The sequence below is a fragment of the Sylvia atricapilla genome, chromosome Z, assembly GCF_009819655.1.
Source record: "Sylvia atricapilla isolate bSylAtr1 chromosome Z, bSylAtr1.pri, whole genome shotgun sequence".
Taxonomy (NCBI): Eukaryota; Metazoa; Chordata; class Aves; order Passeriformes; family Sylviidae; genus Sylvia; species Sylvia atricapilla.
In genome coordinates this window covers 83,774,031-83,797,841 of record NC_089174.1, presented here as the reverse complement: position 1 = coordinate 83,797,841, position 23,811 = coordinate 83,774,031, and the positions used below count along the sequence as shown (strand labels likewise).

General features: G+C 41.5%; 1 protein-coding gene across 1 annotated transcript; it reads left to right on the top strand.

Moving 5' to 3' along the window:
- Positions 1 to 940: 940 nt before the first annotated feature.
- BTF3 (basic transcription factor 3) lies at positions 941 to 8,581 on the top strand. Its single transcript, XM_066340070.1, has 6 exons — positions 941 to 1,094; positions 1,407 to 1,475; positions 4,687 to 4,800; positions 5,010 to 5,211; positions 7,657 to 7,713; positions 8,225 to 8,581. The coding sequence occupies exons 2-6, from the start codon at positions 1,407 to 1,409 to the stop codon at positions 8,269 to 8,271; spliced, it is 489 nt and encodes a 162-aa protein (XP_066196167.1). The 5' UTR covers positions 941 to 1,094; the 3' UTR covers positions 8,272 to 8,581.
- Positions 8,582 to 23,811: the final 15,230 nt, after the last annotated feature.

Genomic DNA, 23,811 nt, shown 5'->3' with positions numbered 1-23,811 from the left:
TCTCAGCAGAGGCGTTGGACTGGGTGATCTCCAGAGGTCCCTCACAACCCCAGTGGTTTGTGATGCCAGATTATGGATGTCATGCCTCTGGTGGGGCTGCAGGTAGCACGGTGGGTAAGAGAGCAGCAAAATGAGTAAGGCATGATATCATGAGGCATGGCGAGGGGAGGTATGGCGAGCGCTGGGTCCTGCCCTTGGCTCACAACAGCCCCAGGCAGGGCCACAGGCTGGGGCAGAGGGGCTGGAAAGCTGCCCACAGGAAAAGGAGCTGGGGCTGCTGGTGACAGTGACTGAACAGGAGCCAGCAGTGCCCAGGGGGCCAAGAAGGCCAATGGCATCCTGGCCTGGACCAGCAATGGTGTGGGCAGCAGGAGCAGGGCAGGGATTGTCCCCCTGTGCTGGGCACTGCTGAGGCTGCACCTCAAAAACTGTGTTCAGTCCTGGGCCCCTCACTAGGAGGAGAACATTGAGGTGCTGGCAGAAGACCAGAGGTGGCCAAGAAAGCTGGTAAAGAGCCTGGAGCACAAGTCCTGTGAGGAACAGCTTAGGGAAATAGGGTTGTTTAGCCTGGATAAGACCATGGGGTGACCTTATCACTACCTACAACTACTTGAAAGGAGATGCAGCAAGGTGAGTCTGGCAACTAGCCAACAGGATGAGGGTACACAGTCTCAAGCTGCACCAGGAGAGCTTAATGTTCGACATCAAGAGGAATTTCTCCACAGAAAAGGTGACAAGATATTGCAACGGGCTCCCCAGCGAAATGCTAGAATCATTATCCTTGAAGCTGTCTACGGAAATACTGGCCGCAGCAGCGACTGCCACGGTTTGTTTGACACGGCGCCGTCCGCCCACACGGCGGACTCCACGAAGCCTCACTCCTTTCCCACCCCATCCCGGGATGCAGCGCCCGCCCGGCCCCGCCCGCTCTGAGGGCGGTGTGGCGCCCCCTGCCGGGCGCGGCGCGGCGCAGGCGCGGCCCGGCGCGCGCCTCCTTCCTTCCGGCCGCCATCTCGCTGCGCCCGCGTGCGGATCCCGGCCCCGCGTCCTGCCCGCCGCCTCCGGCCCCGCTCCGCGCTCCTCCTCTCGCCGAGGTACCGCGGGGCGGGCGGGGGGCGGCCGCGAGGGGAGCGTGGCTCGGCCGGGGGGCGGTGGGCGGCGGCGGTGGTTGGAGGAAGGGACGGTTACGGGCTGGGCCTGGAGGGAGGCCCGGCTGGGCTCGGCTCGGCGGCTCTGCCCGCGGTCTGAGACCGGCCCCGGCCCTGTGGCGGGGCGGGGCTGCCCGCCTGCCTCGGGGGACGCGTGTGGGCTTGTGGTGAGGGGCGGCTGCGGAGCTCCCTGTGCCCGCTTGCCGCCGCCTGTGTTCCCACACCCGCCTGCTCCGGGCGCTCTTGTTGTTTCCGCAGATGAAGGAGACCATCATGAACCAGGAGAAGCTGGCCAAGCTCCAGGCCCAAGTGCGCATCGGTGGCAAGGTAGGAGCCGCCTCTGCGCGCTGCCATCGGGGTTGCGTGTCCCTGCCCGCATATCGGGCCTGGCACAATGGGTCCTGGAAGCGGGTGTGGGGAGCCGCCCTGGGTGCTCTCAGCTTCGCTGGACTGCCTTCAAGGGAAGCTATACTCCTCCTCTGAAGTCACTTACATAAATGCAATATGTGGTAGTTGAATCTCCAGCCGTTTTTCCTTCTGTGTATTATGTTACAGCAGACTTGATACTGTATGTTAGGGCAAGTGGGAATCTCATCATCAGCAAGGTCAAGTGCAACGCACTGCAGCTGGGTCAGGGCAGCCCCTGGTGCCAGCACAGGCTGGGGATGAACAGATCAGAGCAACCCTGCCCAGAAGGACCTGGGGCTGCTGGGGGATGGACATGCCCCAGCCATGGGCACTGACAGCCCAGAGAGCCAAAGGTGTCCTGGGCTGTATCCAGAGCAGTGTGGGCAGCAGGGCCAGGGAGGTGATTGTGCCCCTCTGCTCTGCTGAGAGCCCACCTACAGAGCATCAGCTCTGGGGCCCAGCACAGGAAGGACGTGGAGATGTTGTAGCAAGTCCAGAGAGGGGACAGCAAGATGATTAGATGGCTGGAGCTCTTCTCCTGTCACACCAGAGATAATTGGGACTGGTCAGCCTGCAAAAGAGGAGGCATTGGGGTAACTTCATTGTGGCCTCTTAGTACCTGAAGGGAGCCTACAGAAAAGATGCGTCAAGATTATTTACAAGGGAACGTAGTGGCATGACAAGGGAGAATGGGTTTAACTTGAAGGTAGTTTAGATTGGATATTAGGAAAAAATTCTTTACTATGAGGCTGGTCAGATGCTGAAACAGGTTGCCCAGAGAAGCTGGGGATGTCACATCTGTGAGGGTGTTAAGGGCTAGGTTGGGTGGGACTCTTGAATAGCCTGATCTAGTAGGAGGTATCCCTGCCCTTGGTAGGAGGGTTGGAACTAGATGGCTGTTGTAGACATCTTCCAGCCAATTATCTTCCAGCCATTCCATGATAATTGCATGTGCTGTTTTAGAAAACGTGTGGGATTTGAAGTGAGTATACCCTGCAGCAGGTGAGGCTGGGTATAGTTTTTATAACAAATCATAGACAGTTATGTTACTGACTTGTCAGAAATACTTAGGGTGCTAAAGGCAGTTTTTTGCCTTTCTGCACAAAGTTGGAAATTCTATACTTGTCGTATTTCTGTAATTGCAGACTAATGTAATCAGATAAACTTTCTATTTTGTTACATCTGACTATATGTATTTGTGTTGTGTGTTTACTTACAATTTGAGAAAAGTGTGTTTAATGTAGTTATATGACAGTAAGCACTTAAATTACAATGTCATTCTTAATTCAGGAATTTGTCAGCAATTTTTTGTACTTCAGGGAGTGTACACAGTGTTCTATCAATAGAACTCTTGCTGACAATAATTTCCAGGAGCTTTCATTCCAGTGGGGTGTTTGTTTTTTGTTTCGTTTCGTTTTGTTTTGTTTTCCAGTTGCTGGAGATTTAGCCAGCTTTAAAACAGGGTTTATGTAGTAATTAACTGCCTTGGTAATTTTTTGCACGTTCTTGGTATATGTTAATGGTTCATTAGAGAACTCCTGTATTGCTGATTGTATGCATGTTAGCCAGTGTGTGTTTATTGACTATAGAGGCTTTTAATGTCTGTCATGTGAGAGCATGTATTCAGATTACAGTTCCTGCAGCTTGCTGGTCAATATATGGGGAAAAATTGGGATTTTTTGGGGGGAAAAACTGGGAATTTTTGGGAAGACTTTTAGAGTTATTAAACAAATGGTCATTTAGTTTTAAAATTGGCCTATTAAATAGTTGGAATGCTTGAACTTGCCATATTAATCTTCTTTTTATAATGGGAAATTATTCCTGGTATCTTCATGGCATTGCTGCCATCCATATGAGTTGAGATGGGTACATATTCCTCCACGTCCCTTGATTCAAGACATCATGTTCTGAAATTTACTCAGAATTCTTTTCTCCAGAGGGACTTAGCTTATGCCTTATCTAGCTAAATTCTTGGGTAGATAAGGCACTAAAATGAAGCATTTCTATTACTTCTAGTAGTTTCCAAACCATTGTGTGTGCTCACCTGACAGCAGGGTGTGGATATTAGGTTTTCTAGACAAAAAGCTAAATGTTTCAGCAGTAGTCTTCCAAGTGTGAATTTCACATGAGTTTGCCAGTAGTGTTCCTCATTGTTGGTAACAGAATTATGTTAGAGTTGTTAGTGTCCAGTCAGCTTTCAAACTTCGGACAGTGAAGTGAAAAGGAATTGCAACTATTTATATGGGCGAGGTATCAATGCATTCTCTTCTTATTAGCATGTGGTAGATGAGCAGCTGGAGTGGGAGGACTTAGGTCAGTGGTTACATTGTGTCAAAAAGTAGCTTAGTTTTACTTATTCACAACATTTTATGTCAGATTTTCCTGAACCCTTCTGCAAGCAATTCGAGAGTGACATTTTTTGCTTTTTCGTAGAAACAGGTGACTTCTAATGTGGGACATTTACTTCCTTGGGAAAATCTAGAGCTCTTGAGTCTGTAGGACAACTTAACCTTTGATTATTTGGTTTCTAAACAGGGTTGGTCTAGAACACTAGAAGTATTCTTTAAAATTTATTTATGAAATATTTTGAAAAAGTAGTCATTCTTCAAATATGTAAGTCCATCAGATGAGAGATGGCTATTTAGAATAAAAATGTAGTATTTTGACTTCTCTGGTTTTCATTTGTTAACGGTGTGTTCGTAGCTTTATGGCTTCTGACTATTACCAAAATTTGGCTATAATTTAAGAAAGATAATCTGAGAGAAAACTGGTAACTTTTGGAAATTGCTTAAAACTGTTCATTCTTCAGTTTTATGTCTTGTGATAATTTGGGTTAACAAGGGTAGATTTGCAACTTCCCTTTTCGAAGATGCTGCAGTAAACATGAAATTTGTGGAATAAATATTTTCTGGTGGCATTGCATCCTTCTCCCACATGTGCAAATCTTGTCTTGGTGCAAGAGAGACTGCTGCAGTGCAGTTGGGCAGCAGGGTTGAATGCACTGAAACACAGGAGCACTATCTTAAGTTGATCTGTAGATATTGTAATTACACAGCCCTTAGGATTGGAGTTTGTGAGAACTGCTTGAGTTTGACCTTGTAATTTTTTTTTTTTTTTTTTTTTTGCAAAGGGTACTGCCCGTAGAAAGAAGAAGGTTGTTCACAGGACAGCTACAGCAGATGATAAAAAGCTTCAGTTTTCATTGAAGAAACTGGGAGTCAACAATATTTCTGGAATTGAAGAGGTAATTGCTTCTAAGGAAAAAAAAATCCATATATAGATAGAAAATATATTAAAATCAGGTTTCTGGTAAGTATCACACGTCCTAAAATTATCTGTAAATTATCAACAGGTCTTTGTGGAGCTTTAAGAACTTTGATTTCCTGTTAAATTGAAAAATCCTGTTAGACTGCTTCAAATACTGGATTTTTTTTTTTTTTCTTTTTCTTGCAGGTGAACATGTTTACCAACCAAGGAACAGTCATTCACTTCAATAACCCCAAAGTCCAGGCGTCTCTGGCTGCCAACACCTTCACTGTCACCGGCCATGCTGAGACAAAGCAGCTGACAGAAATGCTGCCCAGCATCCTAAACCAGCTCGGAGCTGACAGCCTGACCAGCCTCAGGAGATTGGCAGAAGCCCTACCTAAACAATGTAGGTTAAAATTTGAACGTGTTTCATGCTGGCAGCTGACATGAGGCTTATTTCTCTGGCAGCAGTGACATTCTGTGCACTCTTCTTGTCTGCAAGCGTGCTATAAAATGCTTATAAAGAAGTCAAACTCTTTACAATCAATTTTAGTTATAGCTCAAATCCAATGGCAAGTATGACTCAGTAAAGCAAAGTCACCTGTTAGTGTGTCTTTTAGTGGGGTTAGCACTGGCAAACTGTAGCCAAAATTGATTTTATGGTAGCTTCTTTCTTGATGTGGCTGCCACATTTTGACATATCTTGTTCATTAAAGCTGGGTGGTTTAATTACTCTCTAAGTATTAGGTTTTAAAGAAAGATGAACTTGAGTATATCTCTTTTGACACTTTGAATGGAAATGTAAGTAATGGGGAAAGCTTGCAATTGCTTTTCTTCCTCACAGGTGTGGCGAAGGTATTCCTCCACGGGCTTTTTGATAACTAGGCAGGAACTATAGAGTATTTATAAACACATTGCAATTTCAGTATGTGTAGAACATTGTAGAGAGCAGGACTCATAAGGGCATTAATCTAGATACACCGACTTCCTATTCCATACTTAAAATAGTAAAAAAGCATGAATGTTTGTTCCTTCTAAAACTGGGAGAAGTAGAGGAGGGATTTAAGTATGTAGTGTTTGAAAAACGTGCTGCTGCTAAAGGATGAGGATTTGGAGACTTGTCGACAATGAGAACATTCCTTGTGTCCTGTGTGTACAGTCTTCCTACTTTCTGAAATATCATATACCCATTCCTTTAAAAATATGGAACATCCTAAACATGTAAAAAAAAGATAATCATTGTTCCCAGTTTTTGGCAGTTCTAACTTGATGGATTTATTTTATCTTCATCTGCTTTGTTGGCAACAAAGCAGCCTGTCTTTGCATTCCTAAAATTGATGGTACCCTCCTGTCAACTTAAGAATTTAAAAAATTTTGCTAGAAATAGTCTTCAAGATGTGAGGTGAAGTATTCTTTATCATGATCCTCAAATACTTTCTTCTAATGTCACCTGTGTGACTTTCTGATGATAGTAGGTCTTGAAAGAAAAGTACTTGAAAGGATTTAGAAGGATTGCTTAAGTTCTTTCTTCTGATAACAATGAGAACCTAACTGTAAGAAGGTATTATTCTAAGTTAAATTGTGGAGTTTTAGAAAGAGGGAAGCTTCTTTGAAGTAGGTACTTTTTATGTTCTAGTAAATGGCTGTTTCTTTCCACTAACAGTGGATGCCAGACTAGTTGCACAAAATTTTCTATTCAGCATTGTCAGCTAGATTTGGAAGCCTAACATCAGTGAAGCATCTGTGATGATTGCAGATGCTAAAATAAACTTGGAGAGGTCTTGGGCATGAGAGAGAATGCAGGTAGTTTAGGACAAAATAATGTGGCTTTTCAAATGTTATTTTTAACATTAAGATGCATTCAAGCTTTAGCAGCTTTCTGCTGCTTAAAAAACAGATGAAGGTTAGTGATATCCTTGTTCCAAGCCCTTACGAAGAAAAGTTTATTCATCAGTTCTGCTTCTCTAAAAACTAGTATACAGGTCTAGTAAGAACACATGTTTTTCCTCACATTTTTGTTAAAAATTGAGAAGGGATAATTAGAATAAAGCTGTTAGTAGAGCAGTAGAGTAAGAGGTAGAGTAAGGTAGTAGAGTAAGAGACCACTTGACAGTACAGATAAGAATAATTGTAGACTCTTGAGATATCTATATACCTCTCCCCAGTTCAGCAGGTGCTCGTTGGTCTGCTAGAGTGGGCATGGTTAAGTCTCTCTACCTCTGTTAAATGCAGTGGGAATGGTTACAGTGGTTTCTGAGTCAGAAATATGTGGACCAGGACACTAGGTCACCTCAGCCACCTAAGGAGTGTACAGTTGTGCATCTAGTTCCATATTCCTCTGACTTTGCCAGGGAGCAGTAATACCTTTTAAATAACTAGCTGTGTGTCTGCCTGCAACTTCACAATTACACCTCAGCTTTCTTTGGGTGTCTAGGATAATAAGACATTTCTATTCCTTAAAACTTGATGATGTAAAATATGGAAATTTAAGAGCCATGTGATAGTGCATGAACTAAGCTACTTTTAGGAAAAAATGGTAAAATGAATCTCCATTTGTATTTGGAAATTACTGTCATGCAGGGCACTCAGTATACCTAGATACAAGATGTTGACCAGTATGCTGTTTAGCATGCATCTTTTAATTTCACTACTGGGCATCTTGAGAATTATCAGTAACAAAGGGAGTGTGAACTTCCTACATTAGATAAGGATTTTTATTTACAGAACTGGATAAAGTATTACAGCTTAGCCCAGAATCTTTGATAATGTTTTCAAAAACAAAAAGCTAAACAATGAATCAAAATGCTTATGGTGAGCTTGAATGAAGCTTTTGAACTGTTTGCTCTTGCAGCTGTGGATGGAAAAGCACCACTTGCTACTGGTGAAGATGATGATGATGAAGTTCCAGGTAAGAGCAGATGTGCAGTGGAGGAAAAGGAAGTGAATTTTGCTATGAGATCTTAAACACAGCATAAGATCAGACCAGGGATGGAAAGAGTGTTGTCTAGTCACTTGCTGTCACAGAATTTCTATGGGCAGGTTATTTCATTAGTTTCAGGATACCATGAGAGACTTCAAAGTTTGAGCTAGCATTTTGGTCCTATGTTGAAGTGATAGCTAAAACTAAGATAATTATTTAAAATTCCATAAGAACCTACCTTGTCAGAATCACTGCCCAGTTGTTGCAGCGAAGTTAAATGCTTTTAGAATTGTGCTTTTTAATGAACCATCCAAAATTTCCTTGGTTGGGCAAGGAGGATGAACATTTAAGGCTTTAAACATTATTTGCTCTGTATTTTACAATCTGAAAGATTTTATACTGTGAAAACTTGATATGAAGTAGGACTTGGGAAAAAATCAAAACCAGACTGTTTAAAAAGGGGAAGCAGGTCAAACTAATTCCAACAATCTTCTTCTAGATCTCGTTGAAAACTTTGATGAAGCTTCGAAGAATGAGGCAAACTGAACTATCACCTTCTGAATAAAATTAAAACTTGAAAAAGCTACATGGAGCTGCTATTTTATATTGTGACTGCCTTGATTTTCTTTCCTGATGATCTCAAGATCTGTGATACTTGGAAACTCCTTGATTCTACAGCTCCTTAGTTACTGCTTGTACACAATATTATTTTTGTGGCCTGACTGAACAAACCTATGCTTTGAAATAAGTCAGATTGCTAACAAATTTCTGCCTAGACACATTTTTTGAGTAACTTGTATACAAGCAAACACTCATCCTTAATGAACTTTGGCATACAATAAAAATATAAAACAAAGTTTCTGGTGTGACTTTTTGTCAGAAAATCAGGGACAAAAATACTAAAGAACAGGCCCTAAATACTAAACAATCTTAAAAGGTTTTGATTTTCTGCAGAGCATCTTCCTTTTGCTGTGTTTAAAAGCTGGCTCCTCAAAAAACCTTTCTGTGCATAATGAAACCTTTTGGACTCAATTGGTGAACTGCTGGTGTTGCAGGTTAGAGCTAGGTAGGCTGTGAGTCACTTTGTAACCTACTGAATTTAAGGAATAGAATTGTATTTTAGCAAGAGTTAATGGTGGCTTATATTATTAACAAAACATACAAGTCAAGGAAGAATTTACTTGCCAGCTGCTTGCTGCTGTTGTTCATGGCCTTGGGGAGCTACATGTAAGTGTTGAATTTTCTTCTTCAGTAAGTGTTTAGTAGGTATTTGCATGGCATAACTGTTCAATGGGTTAAACAATGCTTTACTATTTTAATTTTACTGATCAGAAACCATCAGTTATGTGGGGCAATGAGGTACAGAAAGGGAGGAAAAGCATTAAAAACTAGATAGTGTAGAAGCTCTTAACTAAGTCTGCATTTACCAGCTTCAAATCTATTAACTAATAATTTTAATGTTTCAGGAATGTGTTGCTTTTATTGCATTTTTGGTTTTTTATTGCGTTTCAGAGAAAAAGATAACCGTTTAAGGCACAAGATAGATGTTTTAAATTCTGTTCTGACCTCTGTATAGCTAGAGTTTCCAGGGGTAGGAGCTAAATTTCATGTTTGTGAGTCCTTGATATTAATGATAGATCAGAACACTTGCATAACAACAGAAAGTAAGCTAGGAGAGGAGTACCCAGCTACTGGTCTTCTAAGGTTGTTTCTAGAGCAGATACTTGAGGAAGTGTAGATTCACCATGACTTGTGAAAGATAAAGTTCAGGGTAAGATTTGCTATAACTGTGGAAACGGTCTCCACGTGCCTGGAAAAGGGTGGGTCCTGTCTGACTTGCCAAGCGTGTTTGTCATGGTGTATGTTGGGAAACAGTGGAGGAACTTGTTCAAGCCCTATAAAACTCCTGTGGTTTGAAGTAAGACAGCAGACGAATGTGAGCATGGCATGGCTGAAGTCAGGTGCAAGAACTTTTCAGTAACAATTTTAGAGCACTTGTCTTGATTTACAGTACTTTAACAGTGAACTGTACTTGTAGCATTGAATCAGGTAAAAAAGTGCAATAATTTAATTATGGCAATAAGGTAGAAAAACTAGGTCTGTGTGAATTTGACTTCTGAAATGAGGATGTCAAATGTAATTGCTATGTGTAAGGGAATAACCAGATTCTGCAGAGTAGCTTGCCAGACTTCTGTGACCTGTTGAATAAATAAATAACATGTTGGGTTTGTACCATTGTGTTACCTGTTCTGTGATTTAGATATGCTAGTCCACATAAATACTTGCTTTAAGCCACTGTAGCCCGTATGAAATACTTTGTATTGGTTTCCTCCTTACAAAGTAAACTTTAGCCCTTGTTTAGACATTCTAGACAGTGTAAGCCTTTTACCCTCTAACAGATAAACATTTGGTACTTAAAAAATAAGATGTTTACTAAAGCAGTGTTTTTGAAGTGCAAAGTAAGGCTAATCTAGTCCTAAACAGCCGTGTGAAATGCCTGTGGAAGTCTGTGCAAGGTATGTTCCCAGTACACTCCCAATCAGGAAAGACTGGCATAATCTGCATCATCAGACTCAGACTGCAGATAAAGGTATGAGCAAAATGTGTTCTTGAGTATAGCAGAGTCTAAATGGAAAAATGGAATACTATAAACCTTACCTTTCTGGTAAGGTTATAGTATTCTTCATGTTTAACTTAGTCTTCAATCCTGGCCTCAACAGTGTGATTATTTTTCTCTTGGTAAGGAGTTTGGTTATGGTTTTCCTAAACTGCCATTAATGACTAAAAACTGAGAGTAGTTGTGCTGATGTTTCTTGTCAGGTTGAACTTCTGTGTAGCCATAATGTAATTATGCTATTACAGATTTGTATCTGTAGTTTTACTCAAGGGAAATGGCTCTCAATTCCAAATATTTTGGACAATGGAGAAATGAAAACAGATGCCTGTGTTTCTACCGAGCTTTTTATTTTTAAAAGGGTAAGGGAATGTTCAGGTTCTATCACATTAAGCTCTGAAATATCTTAACTCAGTACAGTGGTGGATTCTAGTGAGATTTTTCATAATGTTTGGAACAGATGTTTGGAAATATTTTCATAATTGTTAATCTTATGCTTTAAGGGCTTTTCAATGTTTTAATATGTTCTAATATAAAACCCTAAACAACAGCACTTTTGGGAGATGGTGAAGCTGTGTGTTTTATTAAGCTAGTGGTGTACATAAATAAAAAAAGAAGCTTCTAACTGATTTTAAAGTAATACTGGTTTTAAAGCTCTCAAAGCCACCTTGCATATAATAATAATATTATATGTTTGTTCTTATCATTAAAGTCTTACAAGTCTGTGGTTGTGTCCCAGGAAAAGTAACCATTGAAAATTTCACATAATTTGTAGTGCACATTTAACATACTTGACAGAGGAAGAGCATTTGGTTTAAAGATGTTCACAGCTCAATACTTCAAATGTGAAATCAATGCATTTGTATCTTACACTGATTTACCTGGAATGTGGAGAAAGTTCAGTGTAGTTGCCACCTCTCAAATTTTTGTGCTGATACTGTATTTTGTGGGTGGAACATCATACAGACAATTTGCTTTTCCTCTACTGTATCTGCTGAAAACCTAAATGTGTAATGGTGCAGTTGGAATAACAAGGTATTCTCACCTTTAAATTGGATAGATTTAATAGAGTTGAACAAACATGAAACTGGAGAGTTAATATTCAAAAAGCTACAGGGAAGTCCATGTTGATGATGACTAGATTACAGCCTTAAGTAACTGGCAAGATGGTGGTATATGTAAAGAGGAGAGATTTCTAAGCTATATATTTTAAAATGTTAAGAAGTAATCAACATCTTTTGCACTTGCAAAATGTAATGTGGCTTCTAATTTTTCTGAGTTATTCTTTTTTCCTTTTCTATCATTTCAGCCACGTGTGACAGTTGCTGAAAATGTTTTGTACTGGATATGATAGTTGTAAGATCCTGACCAGTAACAAAGATTAAACTCTGAGAGGAAGTCTTATTTTGCAAAAAAGGAGCTTACGGAGCAGCTGAGCCAAGCTTACTTAGCCTAGGTGTACTGTCTGTAGCATAAGGGAGTACCATGATTAGTTTGACTGTGGGTTGTAAAGATGGATGAAGAGTGGATGTATATGGAATCTCTGAGAATCAGGAGTGTAACTGTTTGTGTCTCTTCTAATTGACTTTAAGCTGTGGTTTTTTGGTAACATGGTACCTGCAGTTTCATCATGGAAGTTCTAAGTACTCAGCTAATACTTTGTCTTTATGCAGGGATTATCATTATAAAATAATGTTACTGAATAGAAGGAAGACATTTTACGTAATACTGTTACTGTACTATCTTGCTGTAATCTGGGGGTTTTTGTAAGAGATTTAACACATGTAACTTACATTACCTTTATGTTGCCTCTAAGGTCTCCTGGTAGTGAAAAAAAAAGGCATTCTAACAATGTTTGTGTAAAGCAGCGATTACAGAGGAGTTACAGCTCAATATTTTGCATTGGTAGTGAGTGCAAACAAATCAGAATAGTTGTTGACTAACTAGTGTTGTAAAAGCACTAATGATTGTAGCCTATGTCTAGAACTTCTCACATGGGTGGAAGGCAGAATTCTAGGATATCTTGCTGCTCTTCAGATTGGTTGAAGGTCAGTTTGATTATGAAAAAGCTTTTGCTTTGATACCCCATAGCCAGTTTGCAACACACAGGGATTTGATGTGCACTGCAGGATACTGGCAGATAAATGTGGACATATCTGCTGCACTTGAGATCCTTATTCTGCAATTCTATTAGACAGTGCTTTCTTTTTTTTTCCTGGAAAAATGTAGTAATGGGTTGTATCCTACTCTGATTTTTGGGATATACCTGGAGTTAACAAGTCTTAATATTCTCTGTGTAAGTTTCACCTGAGCTAATAATATATGTAAGGTTTATGCTGGAGTCTCAAAAATTTCAGCCCTGCACACCTGATCAGTGTCCTGCTTCACAACCCACATATAACTTGTGGCAAGTGTTTGCACCTGCATGTTATGTCTGACTTTAAAATGATGCAATAAGATTAGGCAAGGTTTGAAGTTGTTTAAAGTATCAACTGAAACAGAGGGAGCTGTGGATTTAACCTGCAGCTCCAGGGTTTGACTAGTCCTCCTTTTCTGTTACTTCCAGTAACTGCATCAGTCAATGGCAGATGTAACCAAGTATGACTGGACAGTCAGATCTCTCAACAGTAGCATCTTGTCACCTGCTCTTTTGTGATGGATTTCTAATGACTGTATGTAAGCAAGACTACTTCCACCTTTCAGAATCCAACTGAGATGTAGGAGGGCTTCTTGCCCTCTTGTGCCTGTAAAAAGAAAAATAGTAAGATGGTTGGGGGTGCCAAAATTTGTATCTGTGTGACATTGGTATTTGACATGACACCTGTGGTATTACACAGACACTGTCACTGGTAGTCACAGTAAAGCAGAATGATGTTAAAATGTATGGGCTGATGAATATCTTCCTCGTCTCTTCAGTATTGTTGCCTCTGCAGAACTAGGAGGTCTTAAAAGTGATAATGCCTCATTGGAGCCACGTAGGTGAGTAACATAACTAAGATGCATGGTGAGCAGACTTAAGTGGTTAGGAGCCATTTTTATAATACTTATGAACAACTGCATCTTAAAGACTTCTGCATTTGTGCTGATCTCTAACTTTGTTTAGATTCACCTGTACAGGTCAATCAGATCACTTGTGTTAGAGTTGTGGCATTTGTCTGCCCCCACCAAGCAGGAGCCTTACATAAATATACAGTGAAGGTAACATGAACGTAAGTGTTTGTAGGATTCAAACCTAAACTAAAAATGCAATGAAGTTAAAAAATTGAACAGTTGTGTCAGCAGAGTGGCAGGTTTACTGATTTGAGATTCCCAGTACAAGTTTTTGTTCCAGGGGCAGTTGGTATTCAAAGCACCAGGGAGTTAATTTGACAATTCGTTTTTTCCCTCCCGGCTGCTTTGCACCAGTTAGTGTTAGGAATCAGTAGTTAGTGCAGTTCTTTCTGGTTTAGGGAAGCTCCTAAACAGTGTGAAACCAGCATAGCCAGCTCATGTAGCTGGGGTTTGCCTTTAGCATATGTTGGGGGCAACATTTGGATAAACAATTCCCATGTACATCTGCAGCATTTCATGCTCCAGTAATTACTACCCGGGGGTAATGATCTTTAAGATTTTTTGGGGGGTTGGGGTGGGGGTGTTTTTACTGTGTAGAAACTAGACTAGCTTACAGGTCTCAGGATTCACTGAGTCATCATCTTCCACCAGCATACAAAATTCAGACTTGCTCAGATGTGACCTTGTGCACGTATGCACTGGTGTCTAGGCTGACCTCTGTCAGGAACTGTATTCTAGATGGGTTGTCATTCTGCTTTAGTGCATCAACCCCTGCATTTGGGCAACAGACTCTTTACTCACATTATATTTGTTCCTCATATTTTAGCATTGTCCTATATTAATAATTTTTACCTTGAAAACAGGTGATTTTAAAACCTGGCGTTGTTTCTACTCTTGATTATGTCTGCCACCTTGGTAACTCTCTGGTTTCATCAGGATATACAGTAATATCTGACAGACAAACTGTGTAAGCAGGCTGTAAATTAAATTCCAATGGGAATGCAAGGCCTCAAGGATGCACTGAAACATTTTTCTGGAGTGCTGCGGACCTTCTGGAAACTGTTTTGTGTGAACAGAAAATCATAATGCTTCTAAACAAAAGCCTTTTTGGAGACAATGGCAGTGTTGTTATGCCTGTGATCTTACACCATATTTGGGCTAGACATTATACCACAGTTGCAGAGTAGATAAGCAAGCTATTTTTGTGATGCATTTTCAGAAACAATGGTGTTGAATCCCTTAGACTGTAACATTTAAAACAGTCTAGGTGTAGCCTAGTGGCTACAAAAGTGGAATGGAAGGATCTATGGGGTTTAGCTAAAGCTTGCCTATTTTTTTGTGGTGCTTGAAGCCTAAATATGTTCTTGGACATCAGATGTCTCCACAGACATATCATTCAGTGTCCTTTAGCTGACAAAACATAAGGTTGAGTCCAGCCATTGGATGGTATGATAGGTTCTCCTAAAATGCTTGGCAATGGTATGTGCTAGAACTGCTGTGAAGGTGATGCTGTTCTCTAAAGCTTTGTTTTCTATTTATGAAATAGAGATGCTGATGTGCTAGAAAACTTTGTAGGCTGTGAGAAGCATGTGATGTTATTGTATTTGCTGTGCTTTGATTTCAGTCTTAAAAGAAGAGCACGTACAGTTGATTTGCATAATGAATCAAAACAATATCTCTCACACTGCAAGTCAGGATTTTTTTTTCAGGGGATTATTTAGGGATTACTTAGGTTTATTCTTGCAGGAAAAGGATGAACTGTACAGTGCAGTTCCACAGCTGTAATCCACCTTGTTGCTGTGTCCAGTTTACATCTTCCTTTCTGTTGGGGTCTGCAACCTTCCCTGCTGATTTCTGCGTACATGGTTGTCCTCATCACTGCTCATCTGCAGAAGATGGACTGACATGCTTTACAGTCCTGTATGCCTGGAGAGTTGCTAGCTTAATTTGGTGACAAATAACCCTCAACAGAAAGATCTATTCAGACGTCATTCCTAGGACTAACCCCTAACAATATCTTTGATCTTTAAAGTTCCAAGTGACTGGATTCCTAATTCACCCAGTTATACATTCATTGCCAGATGGAACAGTGTACTTCCTGAAAGCATTATGTGCTGCACAGCAGGAGGTGCATGCAAGCGGAACTGCTATAACAATACTAATGATGATCATTCTAGTGATGGGCAGTGTCTGCACTCCAGTGATTTATACTGTTGTTGTAAAGGAAAAAAAGTCTGGTCCACAATGTTCAGGAAAATCTACTGGAAGGCCCCTAACATTAACTTACTAGTTGAAAATGCAGAACATATTTGAGTCTATCTATCATTTCAGTTAATACAGTCTTGTTTTTCCCTTATTCCTTCCAGACAATATGGAGTTACATCTGGTTGATGCTAGGTGTAGACTAGGGCTGTGAATGTGAACTGCTTAGCCAAAACAAGTCACCTAGAATTAGGATAAACTTTCATGGTTGCTCTACTTCTGACATTTTCTTGTTCCAGGTACTGTTATAAAACAGTTGTGGAAGATGAGTAATAGTTCTGGCATTAGTTTACAGCTGTATCCTCAGGCTGAGCTAAGCATCATCATCAGGTTTTAAAGAAGCAAGATTCAAGATTGCTTAAAGGCAGATTGTAGGACCAAGGCACAATGAATTTGCTCTGGAAATGCAAAACTGGTGCATGCCTTTAGTAAAAGTTTGTCTCATGTTATTAATCAGCTATGAGTAAGGTTCAGTGGCTATTTTTCATCTTGGAGTTGTGCAACACTATTTCTTACTGCAGGAATACCATTGGGTTAGCAACTGCTGAGTTCTTTTGGAGGGGAAATAAAGGTGTCATGGGGCACTTCCATCATGGCCCTGGGACCGAGTTGGCCTCTAGTGCCTCAGTGAGGAGCTGAGATCGTCTTGTGTGGATCATGGAAAAGGTGAAGAGCAGAGGCCCCATCTTCCATCATTTGGCTCCCTGCTGTGGGCACCTGCTCTGTGTGTGGCATAAGGAGGTGTAGGACACAGGCGCCTTTTTTTTTTTTTTTTAATACCAAGGAAAAACCCACAGGAGGGCTGAAGGGAGATTATGCTCTACCCTGGGAAGGTCTGGCAGGAGGTTGCTGCTTTCTGTAACTGTCTCAGAAATACAAGTGGGGAATTCAAAGTACAAGACAGATGAACAAAGAAGGCAACAGAGTGGAACTAGTAACAGCCTCAGGGAAAACCAGAGCAGACAGGGAAGAGTGTTACAAAGTGCTCATCAAATTTACATGCAAATAGTAATGCTAACATTGTACATGATTAACCAGAATACCCTGCAAAGTCAAACGGGAATGAATAAGACAAAGACTTTGTGCAGCTCTGAAGCATTTGGCTGTTACTACTACATGGAACTGCTGGCAATCTGCTTTGTGGGCAGAGTTCATGGCATCTGTGTTTACATGCTGCACATTGAATTTGGCAAAAAATAATTTAGTTAATCAGGAAAAACAACTTATAGATATACGGATCTTACGACTCCAAAGGAGTGCATTCTGTTCGTTCAAGTTCAAATATAAAAGATGAATAATTACTGTAAGAAATTATGTTGGCAAGATCTTTTGGTAAACACTTTGGAGAAAATCAACTGCAGAATTTTCAAACTCCTCTGGTCCTGTGACAAAGAAACACTGCTGCCTTTGGACTCATGGATGTGGTTCAAAGGTAAGTCTTAGTGTCTTCTCACTGCCATCAGAGGCTACAGAAATCATTCACAGGAACAAGATCAGAAAACGCACCTTTTAAACACTTAACCAATGCTGAAGTTCCCACCACTTAAAATATTTGCCTCTATAAACCAAAACCAAAAACAAACAGACAAACAAAAAAAGAATACTGAGAAGTATTTACACCAAGAGAAACAAGAATTCATTGTTGTGCCTGAGAGAAACACAAAGTATGTGGAGTGAAGCATGCTGTTAATATTGCATAATAACCAGTAGTCTGTGCTTTTTACACAGGGATTTTTTTTCCTATGAGTAAAGCTTTTTCTTTGCATAGATTTTTTTTTCTGTTTGCTAACTCTTGACTTAGTTTTCCTCAGGGTATCTGAATCATAGCTTATGAAATAGTGCTGGTTGGTCCTGGCAGGGTCCTCAGAAGAGGCACAGAAAATTTCAATTCCATGTTCCCTTAGCAGCATAGTGTTACATAGTAGAAAGGGCTTATGATGCAGGAAACAGCTTCTGAAAGATTACCATCTTCACCTTTGTATTCACTCTTGTGGGAGGTGTTGTGATGACTATCTGACAATTGCTTGAAATTCTGCAGCAAAAGATGGGAGGAATTTAAATTGTGTTGTCTTAATCTACATCCCTCTATTCCAATGTCTTCACATATAATTAAAAATGCATCTTCTAGGATATGTTTTGAGGCAATAGCTAAGAATTAGTTTTATTTCCTATATATTATATCATCACTGACTGAAATTCAAGACAAAATACAGAGCAGATATTGAAGGTTCATTATTTAGAACAAGTACTTTCCTGTAACATAAATAATACAGGAAAAGGAAATTCTGTTCTTTAGGCATACTGATGTAGTTTTGTCTATACATGAGATGTCTTGCAATTTAAGAAAAAATGGTTCAAGTTATGGTATCTCAAGGAAATGCAGTTTGCATTTTGTTATAGATAGGTTATAGGATGATTGGCTCTCTCAATTAGGGGATTGTTATAAATGATTAAAAGCCAATTGAAAATAACAGAATTTATTTAGCAAATTTCCAAAAAAACCAAATTAAAAAGCCACAATAAAATTGGACAACATCGATGGAACGCTGGGTGGGCAGAGTGACAGTAACAATGGCACTGTCCAACCTCAGCCACACACACTGGGTCTTGGTGTAAGGTTTTTATACAGTTTATTTGTCCTGAGGCTAAGTCCACTGAAAGTCCAAATATTGATGTATCTCTTTATTTCTAAGCGAGGTCTTGGAAGGGGTTCTCCTAGGTATGAAAAGATGTTATAGTCTTCCCGGATCTCGTCTTTGGGGTGCTGATTTGATCATCCTCCAGATCCCCCATCAAGATTGATATCAGATGTCAGCAGCTGTGAAGTGGAGGCCCATCCCTGATGAATGGGCCATCTCCAGTCCAGCCATGTCATTTCTGTTCCAAATGTTGTGGTTTCACAGCTTGCACCACAGGTCTTGGAATCTCAGAGATGCCCTGGAGTAGCTTTTTAATAGACCAAATCTTTGATACACGAATTTATCCATTACATTTACCACAGGATGAGTATTACATGTATGTTAGGTGAAGTTTTATTCATGTATAGTTTTGTCATTGTGATTTGTGGTTTGGATGTCCTCTGTTCTCCCCTTTTTCCCGTATGGTGGCCAAGGGCTGTCCCTGGGGACACGTGGAGGGAGGGCTGTGCCCGTGCCCCTGGGATGGGACATTTGGGAGGAGGGCAGGCTGGGTACCAGGGGGCGGGGCACAGCGACACCTGACAGCCAATCAAGCTGCAAGAATGCAATCTCCACCAATGGATGGCAAGGAAGAGTTGATTGGCAGCCTTTGGGAGGGGCCAGGGTCACGTGGGGCAGCACCAGGGTATAAAAGGCGGAGCAGCCATTTTGTGGGTGAGCACATGGCGGTGTAGTTTCATGTTCCCTGCGCTGTAATTTTCCTTATTCAGTCATTTTGTTGTCTTTGTTAAGGTTTAATAAACCTTTCTAAAATTTCAAAGTGAGCAGTCATTTCTCACGTGTTTTATTTGCATTACTTTTCAACAAATGTGGAAGTTCGGCATTTATTTTTAGAGAGAATATTAATTCTTAGTATTTTTAATACTCAACTTTACAGGAATTGCCACTTCATCTTATTTCACTTTAAAATTACTTACAGGAGACATATTTTTCTGGATTTTGATTTTAAACGTTTTTTTCTCTCTTGCTTCCAAGGCATGTCAGATTTGCTGTTTTTTTCATCTGACTTAATCATGCATGATGCAATAAAACTAGTGTGAACGTTCTCTAAGAATATAGGTGTCAAAGGCTGGGAGAGAGAGATAATGGAGCAAGGATTTCACCAACACCTGCAAGGTCAGTTACATTTTTTTGCTTCACTTCCCCTAAGGTTGATTCCATTTCGGATTGCAGCATCATGAAAGAAATGCATCTGTGCACTGGATCTCACACAATGTTTCAGAGATTAAGTCTCACCCAGTGTGCACCTTCTATGTATCGCAGATGTTTCAGCACATAGAGTGAGAGGGAAATGTAGCCAGGAATTCAGGTTTAATCCATGGAGGTTCAGATTTTTTTTTCTACATTTCCCTCCTTTTGTATATTCAGTCACTTTGTTACTTCAAAGTTAGCATTTTTAATTCATTATTTCTCTGGCTCTGACTCAGAGAACTTGGCTGGATTGTTCTCCAGCCTTGCAGTCCCTTTCATCAGAATCACAGTGCATGTTCTTTAGATAGTACTCTTTTCTTTGTGTATGGATTTATTTTCAAATAGAAAAAAAAAAATAGCACACAAGAGACAACATATAAGAAATGCAGGAACTTGGAGGTTGGGCTCACTGCCCATGGACTGGGGAATGGTGTATGGATGTCAGTAGATGCCAGACCTCTAGTGGACACAATGGAGAAATGCTTGGAACCGTGAACATTGCACGGGGAAAAAAACCCCCTCTGTACTGTTGGGGGCGAGCTGCTGAAAAGTCTCTTTCAAAACCTTATCTGTTATTTGTGCAAAACAGTTATGTCCCATCATTCACTGTAGTTTTGACTAAGTGCAGAAGTCCCAGAAAATCAGTTAACATTGTCTGATTTTTTCCAACTAATTTCAAAATTTTAATTTGACTGTACAGTTACAGTGGGACAGCCCCCAGACAGGAGTACAAGAGGCTGGAGAGCAGCCCTACAAAAAGAGAAGTGAGGGTTTGGATTAGGGACAAGTTGAACATGAGCCAGCAGTGCCCTGGCAGCCAGGAGGGCCACCCCTGTCCTGGGGACATCAGGGACAGCATCAGCTGGGCAAGGGAGGGGATTGTCCTGCTCTGCTCTGCCCTGGGGCAGCCTCACCTCCAGTGCTGGGGGTAGCTCTGGGGGCCACAATGACAGAGAGATATAAAACTACTGGGGAGTGTCCAAAGGAGGCCACAGGGATGGTGCAGGCTCTGGAGGGGAAGCTGTATGAGGAGAGGCTGAGGTGACTTGGTTTGTTCAGCCTGGAGGAGGCTGAGATGACCTTAGGGCAACCCACAGCTTCCTCATGAGAGGAAGTGGAGAGGCAGGCACTTAGCTCTTCTCTGGTAACCAGAGTTTGGACATAAGGAGATGGAATGAAACTGCATCAGGGAAAAGTTCAGGTTGAACATGAGGGAAAATCTCCTTTTTGAGAGGGTGGTTGTTCACTGAACAGGTTCCCAGAAAATGGTCTCCATGCCTGCCAGCATTCAGAGAGCATCTGGGTGATGCTTAGTTGGTTTAGTCTGAGGTAGTCAGAGTATCTCAAGTTGGAAGGAACCCATAGGAATCAGCCAGCAAGGAGCAGGGAATGTGACCTGATCTGTATGGTCCCTTTCGAGATATTCCATGATGCAAAGGACTGCAGTGGCTGAAGAAGGCTGTAGTGCAGGAGACTGTGGCTTTTCTTCCCAAACAGCTAATTCCTGCTTTCAGCCACTGCATGTAAGGTATTTAGGACCTAGGAGTTCTGTAGTTATAATTAGACTTGTACCAAGGAAATTTCAACCTATGGTGCCTAGTAGGCCTAGTTGTTCAGGACCAGCAGCAGAAAGCAGGAGAAAAGAAGTCAGGTACTGTCAGTGTTCCCACCAAAGCCACACACTGCTCCGTAAGACTCTTTTCCCCCTGTGGCAGGCTGGAGAGAATTGCAGGCATGCCAAGCTGTAGGATCAACAAGACCCACTTACTCCATGCAGGTTTGGTGCCATGACATGTAGGAGGGACTTGCCCTTTGACCATCCTCCCAGCACTGTTAGCCAAGGTGCCAGAAGACTGTGAACATCAATTCAACCAGTGGAAATCTAAATTGCAGCAGTCAAGTCTCATCACTGGATTAATTTTGGTAATACTATTCTATTCTTATAATTTCATTCTTGTTCTTATATATTTTCTTAAGTGGTACTTTTATGCTTTTATATTATATTGTATTATTTTATATAAATATTTTGAAATATATTTAATTACCATAGATAACAATAATCAAAATGGCTACATCCTCTCCATTGCCACCGAAGTGTTCTAAAACAAACCCTACACACGCACATATCTTATAAAACCACCAATCATTCAGGATCTTTTCACTCTAATCCGCCCAAAAGGATCTACCTGCTCATTATTCAATCCCTATAGATTATGTCCAACACAGTTAATTCTCTGTTACTGGATACCTTTTTCTATGGCGTTCCACCTGCTTGGGTGCACTACTAGATCATCCTTGACAGTACCTTTCCCTCATGCTTGACAGGAGTCACCTCCAGGGTCTGAGTTTCTGTCCTCTTCCCAATCCTCCTGTCAGTGCCCACATCCCAGGACAGAGATCCCATTGCCTGGCTTCACTACCGTCTGGTTTCACGCTGTGGGCTGCAATATCCCAGCGTTGGACCAGGCAGGTTACCAGGGGCTCTCCTGACTGGTGGCTGAAATCTTCTTGTGCATCCCACAGCTCACCCAGGCATAGAAATGGGGTAATGATCTCTGACCCTTCTCCTCCTGTTAGGAGGACCTGCTTCCTCCTTATTCCTTCCTGTGTGAACTGATTCATCTTGGGTTTCTTCTTTTGTATAGGGGCAACTGCTACTGTCACCAAAACTGTGTGGAAAACACAAAACTACAAACAACATTTTTAGTGTTAGATAATCAAAGCGTTACTCTCCTTCTGCCCAGAATATTACTGGGGACAGGACGTGCAACAGAAATCATTTCAACCACACATAGCCTGGGTGTGCAGAGAAAATCATTCCATGACGTGTGAATTTTAGCAGATTTTTCACAAACTTTATGCAATCAAAACTCATAGAGGGTCATTGGTTCCAAGTTGCATAGTTCTTAGTATTTGGTTTGTTGTTGGTGACAGGTATCTTCGCCTCCGATGCTAATTAGGTCCTTTTTCTTATCTCTGCTTTCCCAAACCAGGTGTCTCCGCCCATGTTATTTGGAATCCATGTCCCGTTAATGGCCCTTGATGGCTGTCACCTTTTGTGTCCTCTGTGCTGCTCCCAGTCTGTTGAGATGTTAAAGCTCACCAGGCCTCACCTAGTGAGTGGCACAATACCCCTGAAAACGAACTTCAGCTGCTTTTCCCCAGGGCAAAGGCGAACAAACCTGACTAAAGTTATAAAATAAAAAGTGTATTTTGCAACACTACCAGCAGAGGTTGGTTCCTCTGATTCAGGTGCAGCTGAACCTCGGGTTCAGCTGTTCTGAGTGGCCACTGTAGCTGAAGGTCTGCTTTCTTCCCTCTGCCTTCAGAGTGCTGTTTAGGGTCAAGCAGTATCCAGGATACAGTAGCCAGGGCCCAGCATGCTGTGTAACTTCGTGCCTCTCTGAACTGCCACACCGGTTTTCTTTCATATATTTTGCCACTTTGTCAGGATCCTGTAATTGTTCAAGTGTGAGAGGAAAGATGTGTGCTAATGTCTCTACAAATAATTTGAAGCTATGAGTGTTAATGTCTTTGAAATGACTCTTACTGTCTCTGCTAAATTCAACGCAGCAGGTTTGTTGCAGAGCTCAGAGAGCTTGGTTCCTGAGATAGACACAATCTGCACAAGCACGAACCTTCCAAACCTTGGGATAAAATGACAGGTTCAAGGGGGCACATGGGACAGGCAGTTTGGGAAGGCTGTTCCTTCCTTGTACCTCAGCCAATGGGGACATGAAGAGGGAAACGTGTGGCTGGGAGTTTGGGATAAAAGGAGGCTGCACCCTCTGAAGCCCCGAGAGAGAATTCTCTCCGGGCGTGTGCCCCAGAGGACCCTCTCCCTTTATTTGAATAAAGTTGCAGACTCAGCTGTGTCTCCTTTTTGGACATAAACCTCTGGCATTTGTGGATTTTCCTGACATGGGTGAACTTCCAAACCACCAAAGCACAATAATCCTTCAAAAGCTGGCTCATTTTCTTCCACGTTCCATTCCACACATGACTATCTACCCTCAGGGCAGGTGTCTGAATAACCTCCCTAGAAATATCTAAACATGATGTAGACTGCACTCAGGAGACCTGCCAGACTTAGCAACAAGAACATGCTCTTCTTAACATCCAAAGATAATTCAAAATTCTCAAAGCCCTTTTAACAGGAGTGAAAAGATGGGGAAAATCGACCTCTCCAGTTCCCCCTGCAAGATATGACATGACTATTAATGGAGTCCCAAAACGTAGTGCCTGAGGTAAGGGTAGGAGAGCAACACT